Below are 20,875 nucleotides of genomic sequence, written 5' to 3'. Positions count from 1 at the left end.
TAATAATATATACTTTATGTAAAATTTAAGACTTTCTGATTAAAAGCTGTTCTAACAACATAAAGCATATTTACTGATGTGGGGGATTCATTGAAGAAGTAGATTTTGGTAAAGATTTGGTTGTATGCACTGTAGACGGGTGCTGTCCCAGAATACCCCCCCTCCCCCATCCTGATCTGGGATGGCCCTGCAGGCATCTGACCTGTTTCCCTCAGAGTTCCAAGAATAATCTATTTACACACACAGTCTTCAAGAACAATATTCCCTAACTTCTGGGGCTAATTTCTTCAAATTAACCAGTTTCCCACCAAAAAACTTCCATTTTTAGATTCAGAGTTTCAAAGCCCTCCTTCTTGGATCTATGTGTTTCTTGACCCGGCCTCCCAACCTGTGAACTCTCTCCCTCAAGTTCAGAGTCTTCACAGCCCTCCTCCTTGGGGCCTGTGTGTTTCCAGTCCTGTATCTCTGTGGGCTGTAGACTCTCACCTCAGGTTCAGGGTTTTCACATCTCTCCTGTGGCTGTGTCCTGATTTTTTCCTCTCAGTCTCAGCAGCTCCTTTCTTGACTGAGCTTGGAGATTCCTTTTGAGTCACCTGCCCAGTTAAGTAATCACTCTCTTGATTAAATAATCACCTCCCCATTTGGGTCGAATAACTCACCCACTCTCTACAAAGATTCTGGCCCCAGGCTCTTAAAAGGAGAAATAGTCTGGGAGGGGCTTCTACTTCTCTCTCCCAGACACTCTCTGCTCCTCAAGACCATCTTCCTTTCTCCCAATGATAGCGTCAGTTATTTTTCTGACCTTCATCCGCTTTCCCTGAACACATGGAATGAGGTAACTGGCTTCCCAAACTACATCCTCTGGCCTGAGAGGCCTGTATCTCTTCCATGCACCTTACTTCTAAGTTTTATAAACAAAACCCAAGCCTACAAATTTTTGGAAAAATTATATTAAAACTACTTCAGAAGTAACAGAAAAGCGTAGTGATGCACGATATAGCACAGTTAATACTGCTATAAAACAAGCCAATTTTATGTTTTCATTTAATACATTTAAGTATGACAGGGTACAATACCTAGGTTCTTCTAATATGACTAAAGTTTACCCTGCAAAATGTTTTCTAAAGTAGTACTTAGACTTCAATTTAAAAAAGGCATTCCATTCTCTTGTTACAAACTTTTATTATAAATTCTCAGAAATTTGGTACTTGACTCCATTTTTCTTTTAAACTAGCTCAGTTCTCTAACTGTTCTCCACCCCTCCTCTTAATGCACTGAAGAAGTTTCAGATTATATCTGCTGAAGTTTCCTGTGGAAAATGAACAATGATAATCCTGGATTGTTCCTTCTTACTTGCTTTAATAAAATTCAATACATGTTCAGCAGTGTGATGTGCAAACGAAACTAAGCTATTGGTTTTCATGTCTAGATACATCTGGCATGCTAGTATGAGGAATATTAGATCCAAAATGCTGAAAAATTGCAGTTTCATTTGTAAACCCACTTAAATTACAAACTAAATATCACTCTGCTGTTCAACAAAGGAGTCTTAAAAAATTGCCTAGGCTTTTTTTTTTTCCTCCTTTTCAGTCAAGACAGATTTTTTTCTCTCACACAGGCACTCTTGACTCACTTTTGCTGCTACTAGTGTTTACTTTTAAAAGATATATTGACAGCTGCAAGGATAGTTAATCAGATTGCTCTGAGGCAGGTACCTGTGTACTCGAGCCCCGCAGCAGGGGAAGGATGGTTTAAGTTCATAAATACATAAAAATAAACATTACACTGGCCCAGGGAGCACTGGTATGATTGGCTGAACCAGATGTTTGGGGTTCTGTTGTTGTTTTTTGTTATAAAGAACCTATATTAAGTATAGAGTACTTTGCTATTCTTGAACTTCTTCCTTTGTCTCAAGTTCTAGAATTCCAGAACAAAACAAAAAACCCCAACCCCTCCCCTTCCCCTTTACCCCGTGAAATGATATTATTGCACTTATTTCGAATAGGAAAAATAGCCTTTTGTAAAGGTGTATATATATTTCAAGCTACCATGAAACCCATACATTTTTACAACTTTTCTTTAATCTTCTAGTAAAATAAAACAACAAAAATCCATGGAGCTGTGCGATGTAAAATAGTGCTGCTGGAACTGGTTTGAAAACTATCCCTGTCTTAATCTTTTAAATTATTTAAGTGCCATCTGTGAGCCTTACCCCAAAGTAATAAGAAACCTCCTTTTTAAAACAACCACATATGAGTATAATTAAACTTCCTCGTAATTAGAGTAAGTGTGTCCTGTTGATCATCGTTAAAATTGTCTTGATTGGAAAAGCTATAAGAGAACCACTAGGTCCCATAGGCATTGTTCTTCAACACTTTGTGTGTCTGGCCACCAAATGGCAGTACTGCGCTGCACTTGAAACAGAAGAAATGTGTGAATCTGGCAAAGGAAAATTAATCTGCATGTAGTTGAATACCAGACACTCAGATGCATTTAGTTGGGCCTATTTATAATCTCTTTTGTTGTTAGAATTGCTATACCTTAAAACCTGATTGTACTGAAATACCATCCTCATAACTGCAATAACTTATGTCAAGTCCAAGTGGTATTTTCTCCTACCTCTTCATCCCATTGCAACCTTTGTTCTTGTATGTGAAATTTCATTCACAACCACATGCTGATTAATTGTGTCGTGGGATTAAAATGATCATACTTTATGGCATTTAGCCTGGGTTTAGTTTCCTCCAGTGTAGAGGAAACCCATGACTGACATGGCCAAATGGTTCATTATCAAGGGGAAATGTTTAGTGGTCCATTTGTAAGACTTTTATGAACAGGATTGTCTGTGGTTTTCTTTACTGTGAATTTTCTTTTCCTTTAATGGCAGTGTAAAAGCATGCACTGCATATTTGGTGTAAAAAGAGAATGCCTGGTAATATATTAGTGACTAGAGAGACTCCTACATTTCTATCAGACTAGATTCCTAGACCTAGAATCTTCAATCTTCTTATTCCTAGACCAAAACAGTTTTTAGAAATTGTGGCAGTCCTGAACTTCGTCCATAAGCATGTGTTCATGAGGAAGTTGTGTTGGTTGCTCCGTTTTATAAACCTGGTTAACAAAACAGATCTGAGATACCAACTTGTAGTGGAGTTGCTATTGTAGGTCTGATACAAAATCTATTAAAGTAAAGAATTCTTCTGCTGACTTCAGTAGGTTTTGTATCTGGCCCTATTTGTGAATAGAGCTACATGTATGTATGGCTCTTTGCACAGGGATTATTATTTATTATTTGTTTGTTACTGTCAGTTTGTTCCACATGATGCTTTCCAGCTGTTCAATAAGGGATAGTCCAAGTCACAAGAAGTTCAAAATCAAAGGATAGACAGACAGACAAGCTAGAGTTGGCTGAAAAGTGGAATTCTAAAACTTCAAAGCTAATGTTCTGAAACTGAATGAAAAACTGAAATTTCCCATTGAATGGGAATTCTAAAATTTTGTTTGAAAAAGGATGAAGAAACATTTTGTACAAAATGTTGTAGGCTGCCTAGAGTCCCAGCAGCACATCAGGTGGGGAAACTGGTCAGCTTGGGGAGCCTAGACGCTTGGGAGCGAGGGCTTCTGGCCAGCCTGGGAGCCCTAGCTCTGCAGTAGTCCATTTGCCACGCGCTGCCCCGGAGCTGTGAAGCCTGGAAACCTGGGCTGGTGAGGAGTCGGGGATCCACTAAGCTGGAAATGATTTTCAGACAGAAAATAAAAATTTCCAGCAAAACTGAAATGTTTCAATGGCAGGAAGTTGACAGGAAAAGACGGTTGCCTAAGACTCTCTCAAGAGGAAGAAGTGACAAGACATAGCAACAACCTAAATGAGGACTGAAAGAAAGAGGAAAGTGCTGAGATTATGGGCTTTGGAAACAGTGAGGCTGGTGGAGTTATCTACCTTGATGGAAAAGGTATAATTTAGAGGAAGGAGGGAAGACTAAGGGCACGTCTTCACTACCCGCCGGATCGGCGGGTAGCAATAGATCTATTGGGGATCGACTTATCGCGTCTTCACTAGATGCAATAAAATCGATCCCTGATGGTTCTGCCGTCGACTCCGGAACTCCACCACGGCAAGAGGCGGAAGCGGAGTCGATGGCGGCGCGGCAGTGGTCGACTCGACGCCGTCCTCACAGCCAGGTAAGTCGACCTAAAATACGCAACTTCAGCTACGCTATTCATGTAGCTGAAGTTGCGTATCTTAGGTCGACCCCCTTCTCCCCCCGTAGTGTAGACCTAGCCTAAGAGTTCTGGTTTTGCCACTGTGAAATTTTTCATTGGCAATAGTACATGAAAGAAGAGAGACTGTTGCAGATGTGAGTATGAATGAAGAAGCCTATATTTGATATAGGGATGATAGTTGAAGCCATTAAAATGAATGAGCTCACCATGGAAGGAGATGAAGGGGCCAAAGGACAAAACCCCGTGAAACTGACAGAATGGGGTAGGTGAAACTGGAAATGCCAAAGGTGCACTGAAGGAGCAGTGTGAGCTGGTGGGAGAACCATTAAAACTAGAGAGAAGAGAATTTCAAGGAGGAGCTATGATCAACTCTGTCAAATTGGGATACACTATTTGAGGCTGGAGAAGAGGAGTGTCAGGAAGAGATTGCTATTGCCTTTTGTGAGTTCTGTGAGTGGAGTGAATGAGTTGGAAGGTAGACTCCAGAGAGCCAAGAAGAGTTCTTGTATTTGGTGATCTCTAGTAGACTCTCTGATACTATGGGGATAAAAAAGTTATAAGAATATAAGAGGAGATAGTTGTGGTGAGGATGTAGAGACATCCTGAAATGTGCAAGAGGTCAGACTAGATGATCATGATGGTCCCATCTGACCTTAAAGTCTATGAGTCTGAGGGACAGTATTCTGAAGGAGCTTGGATATATGGAGAGAGAGAGAGGATGCTAGAATGGGGGGTTGGGATTCTCGTAGGAGGGGGAAGATTATGGTGTCTTGAAGACAAAATGAAGATGGGAAGAGGTGAGTTTTGAGTAGCGAACTGAAGGAAGAAAAGGAAGGTACCATGGTGTACAGGGTTAGAGAGGACATTCCAGGCATAGGAGCCAGTACCAGAGACTTTATTAAATGAACAGTGCAAAGGGAAGTAGAATTTTAGCGGAGTGCAGGGCTTGAACATCGGAGTTATAGGAGATGAAATAGGGTGGGGAGGGACAGTATGATGTCAAGACTTTGAGAGAGAACAAAAGTTAAATTTGATGCAGAAGGAGAAGCAAATCCAGTGAAATAAATCAGAAGTCTGTTCCAGACCAGGCCCCAAGATTTCACAGTCCCTGTACAGCTCATTTTTCATGTGATAGCTTATGTCATCTTGAGCCATGTAGTCGGTCAATGCAGTAGTGCATTGGTGCAGCTGCAGACAGTGCAGCTGTTGAAGTAAGCTAACCTCTCTTTGGGAGAACTTTTGGGTGTGAATAGGTGCCATTTGTTCCTTGCTGCTTACCGTGACGCAGTAGTGATGTCTGATTAACTGCCAGTTCAAGCTTTATTTTAATGAGGGGCCTTTCACAAGACAGCCCTAATAGCAGTTTTAAAACTCCAATGTTCACAGATAACTCCACATGATGACAACAACTTGCAGGGGGGGGGGGGAGAAGAGGACAGGGGAGGAGTACTATATTTGGCAAGATACCCTTCTTTCCTCTCCTTCCCCCCAAAAAACCTCTTCATCCAGGTCCTGCTTCATGTAGCAGGCTCAGTGGATGGTACCTACAGTATCTTGTAGTGCCCACATTTCTGACAGCTTCTCCCCTACCTTGGATTTAAAAGATGTAAACTTTAGAGGGCTGATGTGAAAGTTTTAAAACATGATTAATCATAAATCAAACTTGTTTACAGAAAGCGTGATCTCGCCTGAAGTTCCCTCTTTTTAAAAAATATGGAACAGTGTTCTATAATTCAACAACAGAAAGACCAAGTAGGGGATTATAGCCTGGCACGAGGTATAGTCTGGAGAAGATTTCCTCTCCTCAGGAAAGACTCCTCACTGAACAAAACAAAGTAACATGTGAGTTATCAGCAGCACAAAATGGAGGTTGAGGAACATGTCAGTTGTTGAAGTGAACAGCTATTAAAATTAATAATTGCACGAATGAGCTCTCAGTCGTCCTGCTTCAGGGCACAAACAGTTCAACGGTGGGATCAGGAAGAATTTTACTCCTCTGGTACAGCAGTGCCCAGTTAAATGCACGATTGATGGGGTGGAGGCTTGATTACATCTCATTGGCAGCAGGATACCAGGGCATTTTGGCTTTTCAGAAGGGAAATTCACAGGTCTGTGACTCTTGATTATAATGATGGTGACTTGTGCTGATATAGTAATGTGAGATGCAAGATTGTTTACTTGTTTCTGAGGCATTAGGCTAATATGTGACAGCACAAGCATCTGGTAAAGACACAATTGCTATGTAGCTTTGGCCGTTTTGAACCAAACAGTGCCTATAGTAACATCTTCTGTTCGTTTACAGAGGGCACTCTTGTAAAGAGAATCTCATTATAAAAAAACGCTGCTTTGCTGAAAGGCTTTCACAGCTTGATGATGCAATTGTCACCATGGAGATTTCATTCCAACAGAAAAGAATGAATTCTATGCGGTCCTGCTTTTGAAATGTGTAAACAGCAGATACCTTCTAATGCCTTTTGTCTAAATCTTCGCCTTGTAAGATAACTTGGACCGGAACATAGGAAAGGAAGTCTATATATGTTAATGGCAAATTTTATTTTCCATAAACAGCCTGATCTCCAGGGATGAGATGTGCGTAATGGCAGATTAATGAAGTGGGCATGAATAACAGACTTTGAGCCAAAGACAATAGGGAGGGAAGTATACTTTCCTCAGATTTGAGAGAATTATTCAAACACACTGCTCTGTGAATTTCAGTTGTCTGATTCTCTTTCTTTAAAAAGGAGCTGCCTTTCTGTATTCTCCCGTGGTCCACTTTGAAGACAGCAGGCAGAGACTGCTTTAAAATTTGCATTAAACACTTTTTGGAAGCATTGTCAGTATGGCTGGGCATCTCCTTTCACAGTAATGACCTGTAAAAGGAGCCAGGTGCAGGCTGATTACTCTCTGATTCAAACAAAGCCAAGAAACCACTCTGGATGTGTAACAGCTGATCACTTTGTTTATCTTTCTCTGGCAGTGTCTCTCAAGGGAAGTCCTATCTGTTGACTCATTTATAACTAAACTACTGAAAAATATACTTTAGGGAGCAATCTTGCACTGGCTGGGGGGATGAACAAGAAGACATAAGAGGTCTCTTCTATCTCTGAATGTGTTATGATTATTCAAGAGCAGACAATGGATATCAGTTACAATTTTACCATCCTAATGCATTACATGGTACTGGGAATCATTCAGCAAAGTGAATGTCGCCAGACGAAGAAGTGGGTTGTAGCCCACGAAAGCTTATGCTCTAATAAATTTGTTAGTCTCTAAGGTGCCACAAGTACTCCTGTTCTTTTTGCAGACTTCTTAGGGTTTGTCTACAGAATTTTGGAGCAAGCCTTCCATTTCAGGTGAATGGTCTTGGGTTAGGGAAGCTCACGCTAGTGCTCTAAAAACAACTGTATATAGACAGCACTTTAAAGCTGTAGCTTGGGCTGGATCTTGGGCTATGAAGCCTAGCCAAGGCATTACTTAAGCTGAGTGGCTTATTTTGTTTTTAGCTTAATTTGGCTCCTAATAGACATCAGTTAAATCGATTTTTAAACCATGTTTAAATTGTTTTTTAGAATTTCCATTTAGCTTTATGCATTAACTAAATGTGATTTTAAATCATACCTGCAGTAAAAGCAGTGCAACTATGTGTATAGACAAACTCCAAGTGAACAGGTTTCTGATTACTATTACTTATTTGCTAAAGTCTGCAACTGTGCTTAGGGCTGTACAAAACACACAAGTAAAGTCTGCCAAAAAAACTTAAAACCTAGAAGATACACACTCAGGAAACAAGGTGGGAATAGACTACTGACACTTCTTAAATGAAGTTCTAAAACTCAGTACGTTTGTGAATATTGCGGCAAGGATGGGTGCTTTAAATGGAACTTGACAGAAGAGAGGGTTGAGGTTTTGCAGATTTTTTTTTTTTTTTTTTTTTTAGGAAGGGTGTGCCATGAATGGGGGCAGTGTGAAGAAAAGCATAGAATTGGGAAGTAGGAAGAAATGACAAAAAGGGTATTTGAGGCTTGCATCATTGGTGGAGTATACATTGAGGGGGGAACACAATAAGAGGTTAGGTTGTACATGTAGGCTAGTGCTCCAATGCCAAGGTGATGGGTGTGGTATGAAAACTTAGATAGAAATGCAGTTGTAAGGACTTGAAGATAAGGACAAAAAATGTGAACTCTCTATGCTGCTTAAGTGGCAAGTCAGTGGAGAGATACAAACTACTGCATCTCAATCACCCCTTTTTTGTCTGCTTCTGATCTAGCCTGAAGCATTCTATGTCACAAATCTGGCTTTGCAAGCGTGGTCAAAAGGTGTATAGCTATCCATCTGTTTTTAAGATTCTCCATGTATATAGACTGTTACCTTTCCAAAATCCTCAAGCCTTTTGAACTTTCCCCATGGGGTATATCATCATGGTTTTGCATGAGAGATGTATAACCATTGGCTTTCCAGTCATTAATGTTCCTTTGCAATCTGCTAAAAACAAGAACAACAATCCCTTCAGAAACCTTCCCACCCTCAGCGGTTAATTTGGTCATGTAGGGATCTTTTAATGCAGTAGACACTGAAGACAGGGGTTTCCTGCTTTGCATGGCAAGAAGATGTGGTTCAGTGGGGCAGCTCTCTTCTCCTCTTGATAACCATTACAGCTCCTATTTCCACCATTGGTCCTCTTCCAATCTTGTCATTCTGAATTCACCTGCTCTCCCATATTATTGTGGAACTCATAAAAAGTGAGTCTGCTCCCTCTGCTGGCAGTGCAGCTGACTGGATAAATGAACACTTTTCATAGAACTCTTCTGTCCAGATGTCGGTACAAAAATATTTAGTTGTAAGGTATTATATAAAGAAAAATTTTAAAAAATGTGGTCCCACGTTCTTTGCCAGATGTGGGGCAGCCAGAAAGAATATCATTGTTTACCACATCAAAAAGAATAAAATCACCAGGGGGTAATGATGCTGAAGTTCTTAAAAGGATATTACAAGTAATATAACTTTAAAAGCTCGTCTCTAATCTAATCTATATAATTCACACTGTGCCCTTTGTTTTTTAAAAGGTAGTTAGAGTTCTAATTTGTTTTTAGAAGTTGTCAAAACAGGATCAAAAAGGCCAAAAGACAGAACTTGGGAACATTGCCAATCTTTTGCTGGATGGTTAGTGAAATAATTGTAGAGAATGGAAAAATTAAACCTTTTATTTAAAATGAAGTTAAGAGTGAATGTAATGAAATATGGCTTGGGTAAGGAGATCTCAGCTATGAACACTAATCTACCCTACCCCAATTCTGACTTTCTATATCAGCTTGCCTTTTTTTTTTTTTTTTTTTTTAAATCTTTTGCACAACATGAAGTCAAATTCCTGGCTGGTACTGACTTGATTGCTCAGAGATATGCCTGCTAGAAGGTGGCACATTTCTATGGGTTGCTGTTTGGAGGAGGTGAAGGGGATAGTGGCAGAGAATATGTAACTGCTTAAAATGGGGTTTTCCCCCTTTTCAGTTAGCCTGGAGAAACTGACAAGGCATATCTTCATTGTCACACAGCTTTTGTTGAAATAGCCACAGCAAATTTTGCCTGCAAAACTGTTAGCTGATATACCTGCTGTCAAAGAATATAAATGTGAACTGTAAAAGCAAATTAATTATCCGGTAGCTACTGAATGCAACCTCATATGTAAACAAAAGGCTCTAACCTCATACCATAGTGATACATCTTTTAGTAAATGTGACATTTACATCATTCTATCTTCTTTAGATCTCTCTTCCAGAAGTGTCCATAAAAATGTTTCTTACTCATAACAGATGGGCAAAGCACTGCTTTGAAATTTCTCTGAAGAAGAATCTCTGTTGATTTCATTAGACTTGAAGAGTGTTCATGCCGCTATAGACATGGAGGAATTTATTGTTATAATTATTATTATGAAAGATCCCATGTTGAATGTATTCCTTTCCTTTTCCTTTGCAGGTGATGTGCCTTCAGGATTTCTTTGGTGATGATGACATTTTTATTGCATGTGGACCAGAAAAGTTCCGTTACCAGGATGATTTCTTGCTAGATGAAAGTGGTAAGAAAATAGCACATTTTAAAAAAAGACACAATATTAAAATGTGGGGCAGCTTTCCAGATCTTATTTAGCCTGTAGAATAAGGCCAAAATGGTGTCAGATCAGACTATAATACTAGTTTTAGATACAAAATCAGGATGTCTGTTCTTTAATTTTGATTTCTAATACAGAAAACAAAAATAACTGAAAGCTTATGATGAGGTTAATAAGGGCCTATTATCAGCTAACGCACAACAAATCCCTATATAAAACCAAGTTCATAGTAATTTTTATAGGAAACGGGGGTTGTGTGAATGGCTAAACTCCTATTTTATATGGTCTTTATTTTAAATCAAATTTGAATGGTCATAGATCTTCTACCGGTCCTTCTTGGCTTATCTCCCATGTACATTTATTCTAGTTTGACATCACACAATTGCTTAAAATTGTCTCTCTTCCTCCCAATCCCAGTAAGTGCTTTCCTCCCAACCCCTCCCATCTAAATCTTTGGAATCTGGATTTTGATAACACCCCAGGAGTAGCATGAAAAAAAGAAGCTATGTTATATATGGAAGCCAGTTAATAATGATAAATTAAGACAAACTCCCCATAGAAAAATAAATGAAATCTGTGTTCTATGTAAAGTCTCTCAGAGTCTGATTGCGTAACTTCGCTAGAGCAAATAGACCTTAGAGGAAAACATGTTTCTGGTCTGAACTTGCCTACCCTATATTAAAGGATGTTTCTAAGTGCTGGACCATGAGTGGCAGCCAAGAAACCGCAAGCTGTCTTGTGCATAAGGAATACAAAAAAAAAAAGGGCTGCAAATTATCTCATTCATTTGTGATGTAGATCAGGAACCAACTAAAGGGCTTGTTTTTCTCTCTCCTTGTCCAGATTTTTTCCTCAGCAGCTGGATGAATGTATCTTGGGGAGAGGGATAGCTCAGTGGTTTGAGCATTGGCCTGTTAAACCCAGGGTTGTGAGTTCAATCCTTGAGGGGGCCACTTAGGGATCTGGGGCAAAATCAGTACTTGGTCCTGCTAGTGAAGGCAGCGGGCTGGACTTGATGACCATTCGGGGTCCCTTCCAGTTCTATGATATATGGAGATATACCTATCTTCAGCACCTTTTTCCCCCTTTAAATAATTTATAACATAATGTCTGAGTCTTACAGGACAGTCCTTTGCTTAGAATAAGGAGAAATGCACAAGTATCAGAGGGGTAGCCGTGTTAGTCTGAATCTGTAAAAAGCAACAGAGGGTCCTGTGGCACCTTTAAGACTAACAGAAGTATTGGGAGCATAAGCTTTCGTGGGTAAGAACCTCACTTCTTCAGATGCAAGTATGCACAGAAATGCACAGATAGTCATTGTAGATATGTTTTAAGATCACTACTTTCTGATCTTTATATTCAACATATAATAGAAAATGCAATTGTATTTGTCGGACCTATTGAATTGGAAGGTTTGGAGGTGTGTTTTTTTTTTTTTTTTTTGTTTATCTGGATCCAGACTTATGAGCTTTTGGAGGGTGGGGAAAAGTCCTTTATCAGTACCTATATTATGAGCTGGGAGATGTGAGTGAAAAAATAGTTAATACATACTGGTAAGCAAGGAAAGTAACATTCTGAAGTGCATGCGTGCACTCGCATACACATGCCTTACATCTGTATAGAACCTTTCATTATAGAGTTAATGTGAACATTTTACACAAGAGTTGGTCTGTCCCACATGGACATGTACTGTAGCCTCCTCTGAGGTGCAGTATGGTAACTGTTGAACAACAACAGACAAATTTAGGACAGGAGTTGAAGATGCAAGGGAAATTTAGTAGGCAGCAATACAGTTGCCCAAGCTGGAATGTAGCCAGGATGGGCAACGTTAGCACTACTTACTCATGTGAAGAGATCCAAGTGATCTTTAATGACCAGGACCTCCATTTTGTCTTATCTGCAGCTGCACAGTGTCTCTTAGCACCACGCTGTGGCCTTTGTACAGATCTGACTTGGAGGGAAAAGTGGCAGCTACATGCCCAAACTCCTTCATGTAGATATTTTCTGGAGGTCTCCTATCAAAGTGTCGACTTGGCCTGACTCTCTCTAGTTCAATTTGCCTGACATAGCATCCTGTCTGCAAGGATGTAGTGTGTGTTTTTGGAACATTTACACTTAAACCTTTATTGTCTAGGGACGAAATAAAAATGAGCTGTAAATTGTCACCTGCTTGTGGGAGTTTACCAGAGTGGGGCACTGTGTTTGATTCTCCAATATAGAGAGCTTCAATGAACAGTCACAGTTTTTATGTTAGGAATTAGTAAACATAATAAAATCTGACCCCAAAATACATTTCTGTTTCATTGCAGGGTGTGAAGTTTTGCAGCCACTTAATTAGTTCAGCATTTTTTCTTAGGTTTTTACTATGCTGAATTTGCCCAAGTAGCCTACAGTTGATGGCTGACACACCCACCCACACTTCCCAGACACTAATCTCCCTAGGGCTCTCAAGCTGTTACAAATTAAATAAATGAGCTTTCCAAAAAGTTTGTTTTGAAACAGTGCAAAAATTATTTATCAGAAGTCTGAGTTGCATTAAGATTATTAGCAATGATTGAGTTTAACTCCAAATGGGTGAGAATTGGCAGGTCTTCCTCTGCTTCCCTGGAATGCTACTGGAAATATCATTCCAATAGGTTTTTTCACTACAACTCTGGTACTTCCTGATTACAGCCAGATCATAAGAACTACACTTGTGTTAATTTGGCCTGAAAAAAGGAAGTGAAGAGGAACTAAAAGTGGAGGGTGGGAAATTAATAGGCAAAGCTTTTTTGAACATTAACGTTCTACTTACTTTTATTCTTATTTTATCAGGAAAAATGCCCATCCTTAGCTCAATGTTTCCCTTACTTGTTTTAATCTCATATGAAAGCTGTAGTAGCTGCTATGTGGGAGGCCCAGGTACTTCAGTCAAGGAGCTGTATTGACCTTGTTTCTGAAGTTGGTTGTTTGCTGGCAAGAGGATTATATAACAACTGGCAAAAAGGTCAAATAACTTGTGTGCATTGTCTTGGCTTTCCCAAGGACCTGTACACACAGGGTGTCATCTTGTGACTGCAAAACATTAACATAGAATATATGCACTAAAATCTCCTAGTTCAGGACTCTTTTTGTGTGGCAAATGATCAAACAAAGAAAAAAGGGATTATCAATGAAGTAGACTCAACTTCAGTCAGATTATCAAGCAAATAAAAAACTTCCTCAGTTCTCCAACCCTCATTAGCCTTTCCAGTTCCAAGTGTCTGATACTCAGGGCCGGCGCTTCCATTTAGGTGACCTAGGCAGTTGCCTAGGGCGTCAGGATTTGGGGGGGGCGGCATTTTGCCGCCCTCAGCGGCAATTCGGCGGCGGGGGGTCCTTCCGCACTCTGGGTCTTTGGCGGCAATTCTGCGGCAGGTCCTTCACTCGCTCCGGGACTCGCCGCCGAAGTGCCCCGAAGACCGGGAGCGCGGAAGGACAAGGAAGCTTGTTATAATACCACTTCATGTTGACAGAGAGCCTATGGCGCCAGATCTAGAGTCTACCTGAGTTTGTACAAACTCCCAATGCCAGGTCTTCTTTCTTAGTAATGTAAAACATCAGTAAAAAGCTGTGTGGTTGGTGATGTAATAATATGTATAATTTTCATCTGTTGCTAACGTTGGTTCAGTGCTTCAAAGTTATAAGCACCACACAGTACAAGTGTGAAAGTCTTGGTCATCTCCTATTGAGACACCTCCTATAAAGAGGCTACCGCAAAACAGGCCAAATTAATATCTGCTGCCAAGCAAAGTTCAACAAATATAGAAAAGCTGGATGCAAAAACAAGTTCAGATCACTTGACAAGAACAGATATTAATGTTAATGGAAACCGTGATGAAAATGACACTCTTCTAGGGAAGAAATAAGACTGGCCTCTTTGAAACCTATTTCACCTTGACTTGCTGGCCAATGTTAGTCTTTAGCCTAAGTTCTTTGTGCCAGCAGCTTTATTACATCCTCTTGTAAGGAGGAAATGTTGTGCCAGGAAAATCTGATTGCTATTTCACCAGGGAAAAAAAAAATTAAGGTTAGCAGCATCATGTTTATACCTGTTAAGTTCCTGTAACCTTGATTATGTCCTGCCTGCGAAAGGCAGAAAGGGAAAAAATCAATCATAATCCCCATCTGCTCTGATTTATAGAATACAGGCTGATGTGTTGAGCAGCTTTTTGGCTGGATGCAGGAGCAGGGAGCCTGCTGACTGACTCACTCTGCCCCCATCAGAAACTGACACTTTGGCAATGGGAAAATTACCATGGGTTCTCGAGACTCAGAGAGAGAACTGTACTTTCAACAGAGACATGTTTTAATATGTTGTCAACTACCAGGCTTGAGAGAGAGAGATTCTGTATATGAGGCAGAAACAAACTAGGGCATGATGAGCTAGACTTTTACTGTATAAAGGGAACTTTTATTTTAAGAAAATGTTAGCTCTCCTCAGTACACTTTCCTACGTGATGCAAGACTGTCCCACTCCAACAGTTTTGTGGCAGTATATGATGAGTACTACAGCTCATTATTGACTTGCTCTTGTCCTTGTGGTATTGAAAAATATCTTGGATTGCAGTTAATTGTTTAAAAGAGAATAAGCTCAAAAGAAACGTAACCAAAGTTAAAATGTTAGGAACAGACTGTTAAGTATATAAAAGGCTTTATTTAATAGAATATTATTCAATATTATATCAACAGTGATTTTTTTCCTCTTCAGGAATTATCCACTAGCATTTTGATTATTTTATAAATATGTTCATTATTTGAATGTTTGACCGCTTCATGCAATCATATATATTTCATAACCCTACACTATATTTGTAAGCTATTTGCTTTGACTGTGCCTTTGACTATTTGGTATTCTATCTCTCAGTATTGTATGTGTCATAATTATTTCTGTAATGCATTTCACCTTTTTATCTAACACCCTTTCATAGAAATATGGGGTTAGAAGGGACCTCAAGAGATCATATAATCCATCCCTCTGTACTGAGGCAGGAACACGTATACCTAGACCATCCCTGATAGGTGTTTATTTAACTTGTAACTAATCACCTCCAATTATGGGGATTCCACAACCTCCCTAGCTATCTGTGCAGTGTAGGTGTGGTCAATAAGTTATAAGGCACTGGTTCTGCTCCCTGAGTTGATAATTAAACATTTTATAAACAGGAGGTAGGACATCACAGAGTCAAGAGAGCCACATGGACACTGAACAGCCTACACCAGGTGTCGGCAACCTCTGGCACGCGGCTCGCCCGCTCTGCTTCCTGACGCCCCCATTGGCCTGGAGCGGCGAACCGCGGCCAGTGGGAGCCGCGATCGGCCGAACCTGTCGACGCAGCAGGTAAACAAACTGGCCCAGCCCTCCAGGGTGCTTACCTTGGCAAGCCGCGTGCCAGAGTTGCCGACCCCTGGCCTACACCTTCGCTCTCACTATTTGCATGCATATTTACATAACTGACACTTCCTATGAATGTTTCTGTGAACAAAAGGTTACTTCTGTCTAGTCTCAGAAAATGATTACTTAGCATTTATATTACTGTATCCTGTCATCAAAGCCAATCAAACAGGATTGTTAAGTTGAAGCTAATTCACTTTGTAGGTTGAAGCAAACATTTGTTAATTATTTTGCAGTATTCGCCAGCTCTTTTTTTTTTTTTAAATAGTCTGACTAAAACATTAATCAATAAAGTAGAGCTGGTCAGAAAATCAAATTTATTTCCATGAAATATTTTGAATGAAATTATTTTTGGAAATTTTTCACAGATAATTTTGATTTTTTTTTAATGAAAATTTTGTCAATTCTTTTGGTCAAAAGATCAAAAACTTCATTGAAATCAAACTATTTTCACAAAACCTTCCAATTTTGATGAAACTGCATTTTTTTTCAACTGGAAAAAAATTAGTGCAAAAATTTCAACCAGCCCTAAATAAAAGGAAACAAATGTGAAGGTGTCCTTAGCATAAGATCAGCCACTATAATGAAGACCCTACAGATATTGAAACAGTGATCAGTTAATGCCAAAATGCAGGCAGAATGTATTTGCTTTTATTTTTTTCATGCATTTTTTAACTATAACAGTATTTTATTCCTTTTTGTATCATAACCTCTTGGACTTAATTTAGACACTGGGATATTGAAATTAGTTAATCATTGCAGGGAAAGTGTTGTCACTGTGAATGAGTAGCTCTTTTCCCCAACATTAAGTATCTGTTATATTTTCAAATGCAAAAAGATTATGGTCCTGCTTTTAACTGCCAGTTTCATGCACAAATTGATGTATATGACTATGGATAAAGCAAGTAAAATTGGTATGCAGAGCTTCATAAGTGTTTTGTGTGCGCACTTGAACCCCTAATTTGCTCATGTGATTACTGCTTTTGCACATATGACTTCTTGTTTTGCAGCCTAGGAGCATCATTTGTGGCTTATGCGGTGCCCCATTCAAGCACATAGAACAAGACTGTTCTTTTTGCTTTCTCAAGGCAGTGACTCCTGACTATGTTAAGCTGTTTTGAGTGGGCTTGGAGGGACTTTCATCCATCCTTTCATTTCAGATAAAGTTGCAAAACAAAAGGGAAAAAAAAACACCAACTAGTTGTGTCTTGTGAATTAGCTGTGACTCAGTCTCCTCTGAGGCCCCTTAAGCCGTTCAGTGGCTAGATGCTATAATTTTAGTATGAGGAAATAGAACAAACTTCAAGTGATGGTCCCTATATGGATTCCAAACGTGGGTGCGCACGTATGCCAGGCTCTAGAGCCGAAAGGTTTTAGTAGCAGTGTCCACTGACCCACATGTGCATCGTGCATCCCCTCATGCTCTCAGCTGAGGGTATAATAGGCTGTGCGGGTCGACACCTGTCCAGTTCCCTCTTACCGCCATATGGCCTGAGTCGGAACCCCTGTTCCTTCACCCTCTTAGCTTAACTAAGAGAGTGATCTTCCATCGTTTTTTTTTTTCTTGTACGTAGTTGTAGATAGCTGTTTTACTGTGTTTGGTATGTGTTTATTGTTATAGTTAGATAAGTTAGCATAGTTCTTCCCCCACATTTGGGGAAGTCCTCCCCACTCCTGGGGACTATGCCCCGGCTTCCAGGCTTTAAAAACTGTGCCTCTTGCCTGCGTTCATTTTCTATGAGCAACGAGCACCAGCATTGTCTGTAATGCCTCAGCAAGGCCCACATTGTGGCCCATTGTACTCTCTGGAAGTCATTCCTGCCCCGTATGCAGGAAGCTAGAGAACTTCGCCTTTGGAAGTTATTAATGGTGAAACTGGGAGTGCAGTGTCCGTCACCAGCGGCGAGAACCCCTCTGACTACCTCCGCAGCACTGGATCCGGCGGTACCAAGGAAGTTGGACAAGACCCACCATGAGACCAAGAAACATGGCCATGGGCATAAGAGCAGATCCCCTTCCAGGACCGATCAGAAATGCAGCATTTCCTCCCTGAGCCATGCCAGGTCAGGTGAGAAGTCATGTGTCAATCCTGCTGGACTAGCTCCCAAACTCCCCCGGACAGAGGATAAGTAGAAGTGCAGACAGGATCTGCTGATGCAGGCGTGTTTCTTGCCCATACCACCACCACCACCTGGACCTTCGGGGTTGTCCCGTGTGACTCCTCGTACTCTTGGTCGCCTAGAACTGTTGCTGTGAACAGAGGAATTGCTCCTTCCATGCCCTTGCTCCCCCTTACTCTCTGGACCACTGCCCACCTCAGTCCTGCTTTTTCCAGGGGATTAATGCCTACTGCTGCTGATGAGCGGCATGTCCCTCTGTCGCACTGCAGCCCTCCAGTACTGATGGCACTCCCATTACCGGAACCGGTTCTCTGAGTCCAAGGGATTCTCAGAGCCTGAATCCTCATTCTCTCCCGCTTCACACCAGAGTCCAGACTCACAATGCTGGCCACCTCAGTCCCCAGCTTACGATTCTGCTGCGGAACCATGGGACCGGTACCTGCGAGGACCACCTACGCCAAGAGAAATGACTGCCTAGGAAGGAATACTGCAGAAAGGGATCTGGGGGGGTCATAGTGCATCACAAGCTAAATGAGAGTCAACAGTGTAGCACTGAAGCAAAAAACAAACATAATTCTGGGATGTATTAGCAGGAGTGTTATTAGCAAGACAAAAAAAGTAATTCTTCTGCTCTACTGCATGCTCCTTAGGCCTCAGCCGCAGTATTGTGTCCACTTCTGGGCAACGCATTTCAGGAAAGATGTGGAAAAATTCGAGAAAGTCCAGAAAACAGAGGGAAGACTTGAAAAATTGGGTTTGTTTAGTCTGGAGAAGAGAAAACTGAGAGGGGATATAGGTTTTCAAGTACATAAAAGGTTGTTTCAAGGGGGAGGGAGAAAAATTATTCTCCTTAATCTCTGAGGATAGGACAAGAAGCAATGGGCTTAAATTGCAGCAAGGGCAGTTTAGGTTGGACATTAGGACAAACTTCCTACCTGTCAGGGTAATTAAGCACTGGAATAAATTGCCTAGGGAGGTTGTGGAATCTCCGTAATTAGAGATATTTAAGAGCAGGTCAGACCAACATCTGTCAGGGATGGTCTATATAATACTTTGTCCTGCCATGAGTGCAGGGGACTGGACTAGATGACCTCTCAAGGTCCCCTTCAGTCCTACGATTCTCTGATTCTATTGGCCCTACTAGCCACCCTGGGATCCCTACTGGGGATTCCAGCACCATCGGTAACCTCGTACCAACCGTCCCCTTTTCACCCTCCAGCACCACCTGCTTATGAGGAAGAGGAGGGAGAGGTGGAACCGGTGCTGCCGGTTCCCATGGTGGTCTCTTCATCCCAGACAAGGCGCTTCTTCCTGCTTTCCTGTCCCTACTGGATGACCACCACCAATATCAAGAACTGCTCTGGTGGGTTGCGGAGGATTTGGGATTCCCATTTTAGGAGGTCTAGGAACTGCAGCATCAGCTCCTGGACATCCTCCAGCCCCAGGGGCCTTCTCGAGCAGCTCTCCCCATCAACAAGACCATCCTAGAATTGTCATAAACATGTGGTACACCCCTGCCTCTTGTGTCCCCTCTTCTAAGAGGGCAGAGAGGAGATACTTTGTCCCCGCCAAGGGAAAGGAGTTTCTTTTTACCCATCCTCCCCCCAACTCCCTGATGATCCACACAATGGTGGAGCAAGCCCACCAGCACCCTCAAAAATCCACCTTCGGGGACCATACCTTCCTCTGGCACCCCATATCATCTTTGAGGGCTGTCTTGCCGTATTCACCTGCAATTGGGGCAAGATCCCCATGGACAGTTGGGTACTAGAGATCATCCACCCTGGATACTATATAGAATTCCTGTCACTTCCACATCAGCCCCCCAGCTGTCCCCTGAGGGGACTCCTCCCATCAAGACCTCCTCCAACAAGAAGCTGACACTATTCTCCTCAAAGGCACCATAGAGCCGGTCCCACCTCGCTACAGGGGAAGGGGTTCTAGTTCCTGTACTTCCTTATCCCAAGAAGGGCGGAGGGCCTTCGAGTGCTCAACATCTTTATCAAGAAATTCAAATTCCATATGATGACGTTCACACTGATTACAGTAGAACCTTAGAGTTATGAACACCTTGGGAATGGAGGTTGTTCGGCACTCTGAACAAAACATTATGGTGGTTCTTTCAAAAGTTTACTACTGAACATTGACTTAATACAGCTTTGAAACTTTACTATGCAGAAGAAAATCACTGCTTTTAACCATCTTAATTTAAATGAAACAGGCACAGAAACAGTTTCCTTACCTTATTAAATCTTTTTTAAACTTTCCCTTTATTTTTAGTAGTTAAAATTTATGTGTACTGTACTGTATTTTCTACCCCTCCTGCTGCCTGATAGCATACTTCTGGTTCCAAATGAGGTGTGTGGTTGACCGGTCAGTTTGTAACTCTGGTGTTCATAACTCTGAGGTTCTACTGTATCCCTTCCCTCTCTCCAGGAGTCTGGTTTGTGGCTCTCGACATGAAAGATGCCTACTTCCACATCACGACTGCCGGGACAGCAAAGTCCTGATCCCTTGGCAAGTACTGACGTCCTTCATGGGTGGTGGACTTGACCCTTCCCAGGTTCTGGTCGTTACTCCTTTCAAACCTCCTACACCACAAGCCACGCTTACAACAGACACCTTCCTCATGGTTTGAGGAGCTGACCTCGACCGCCATACTGCACAGTGTGTCTGGATGCCTCAGGAAGCCAGGATGCATATAAACGTCCTGGAGCTGTGGGCAGTCCATCTCACCTGCCGCTGCCAAGCATTTCTTCCCCTCATACATGCCAAGCACATCCAATTACTCTCCTACAACATTGCAGCAGTAGTTTACATCAACAAACAGCGTGGCACCAAGTCTCCCTACCTCTTCAGAATCTATCCACCTTTGGACTGAAGCATCAAGTCTCACTCTAGGCCACATACCTCCCAGGCACCCAGAATGCCCTGGCAGGTGTGCTTAGCCGGACACTCTATTTGAACCATGAGTGGGAGCTGAAGGATGCCACACTCCAGTACCTCTTCTGCCAC

General features: G+C 41.5%; 1 protein-coding gene across 3 annotated transcripts in view; it reads left to right on the top strand.

Annotated features, from left to right (window-relative positions):
• The window catches only part of LOC113406795 (serine/threonine-protein kinase DCLK1), a 346,452-nt gene that overhangs the window by 179,130 nt on the left and 146,447 nt on the right, over nucleotides 1–20,875 (top strand). For all 3 annotated transcript variants that reach the window (XM_026653519.1, XM_026653520.1, XM_026653518.1), the window contains exon 3: nucleotides 10,195–10,294. In XM_026653519.1, the coding sequence (XP_026509304.1) occupies nucleotides 10,195–10,294 (100 nt within the window). The remainder of the gene's footprint in view (nucleotides 1–10,194; nucleotides 10,295–20,875) is intronic.

Source organism: Terrapene carolina, unplaced genomic scaffold (genome assembly GCF_002925995.2).
Source record: "Terrapene carolina triunguis isolate 2854851 unplaced genomic scaffold, T_m_triunguis-2.0 Scaffold139, whole genome shotgun sequence".
In the NCBI taxonomy this organism is placed as follows: domain Eukaryota; kingdom Metazoa; phylum Chordata; order Testudines; family Emydidae; genus Terrapene; species Terrapene triunguis.
Note: the sequence above shows the minus strand (reverse complement) of the source record. Positions and strands in the feature narration are given on the sequence as shown.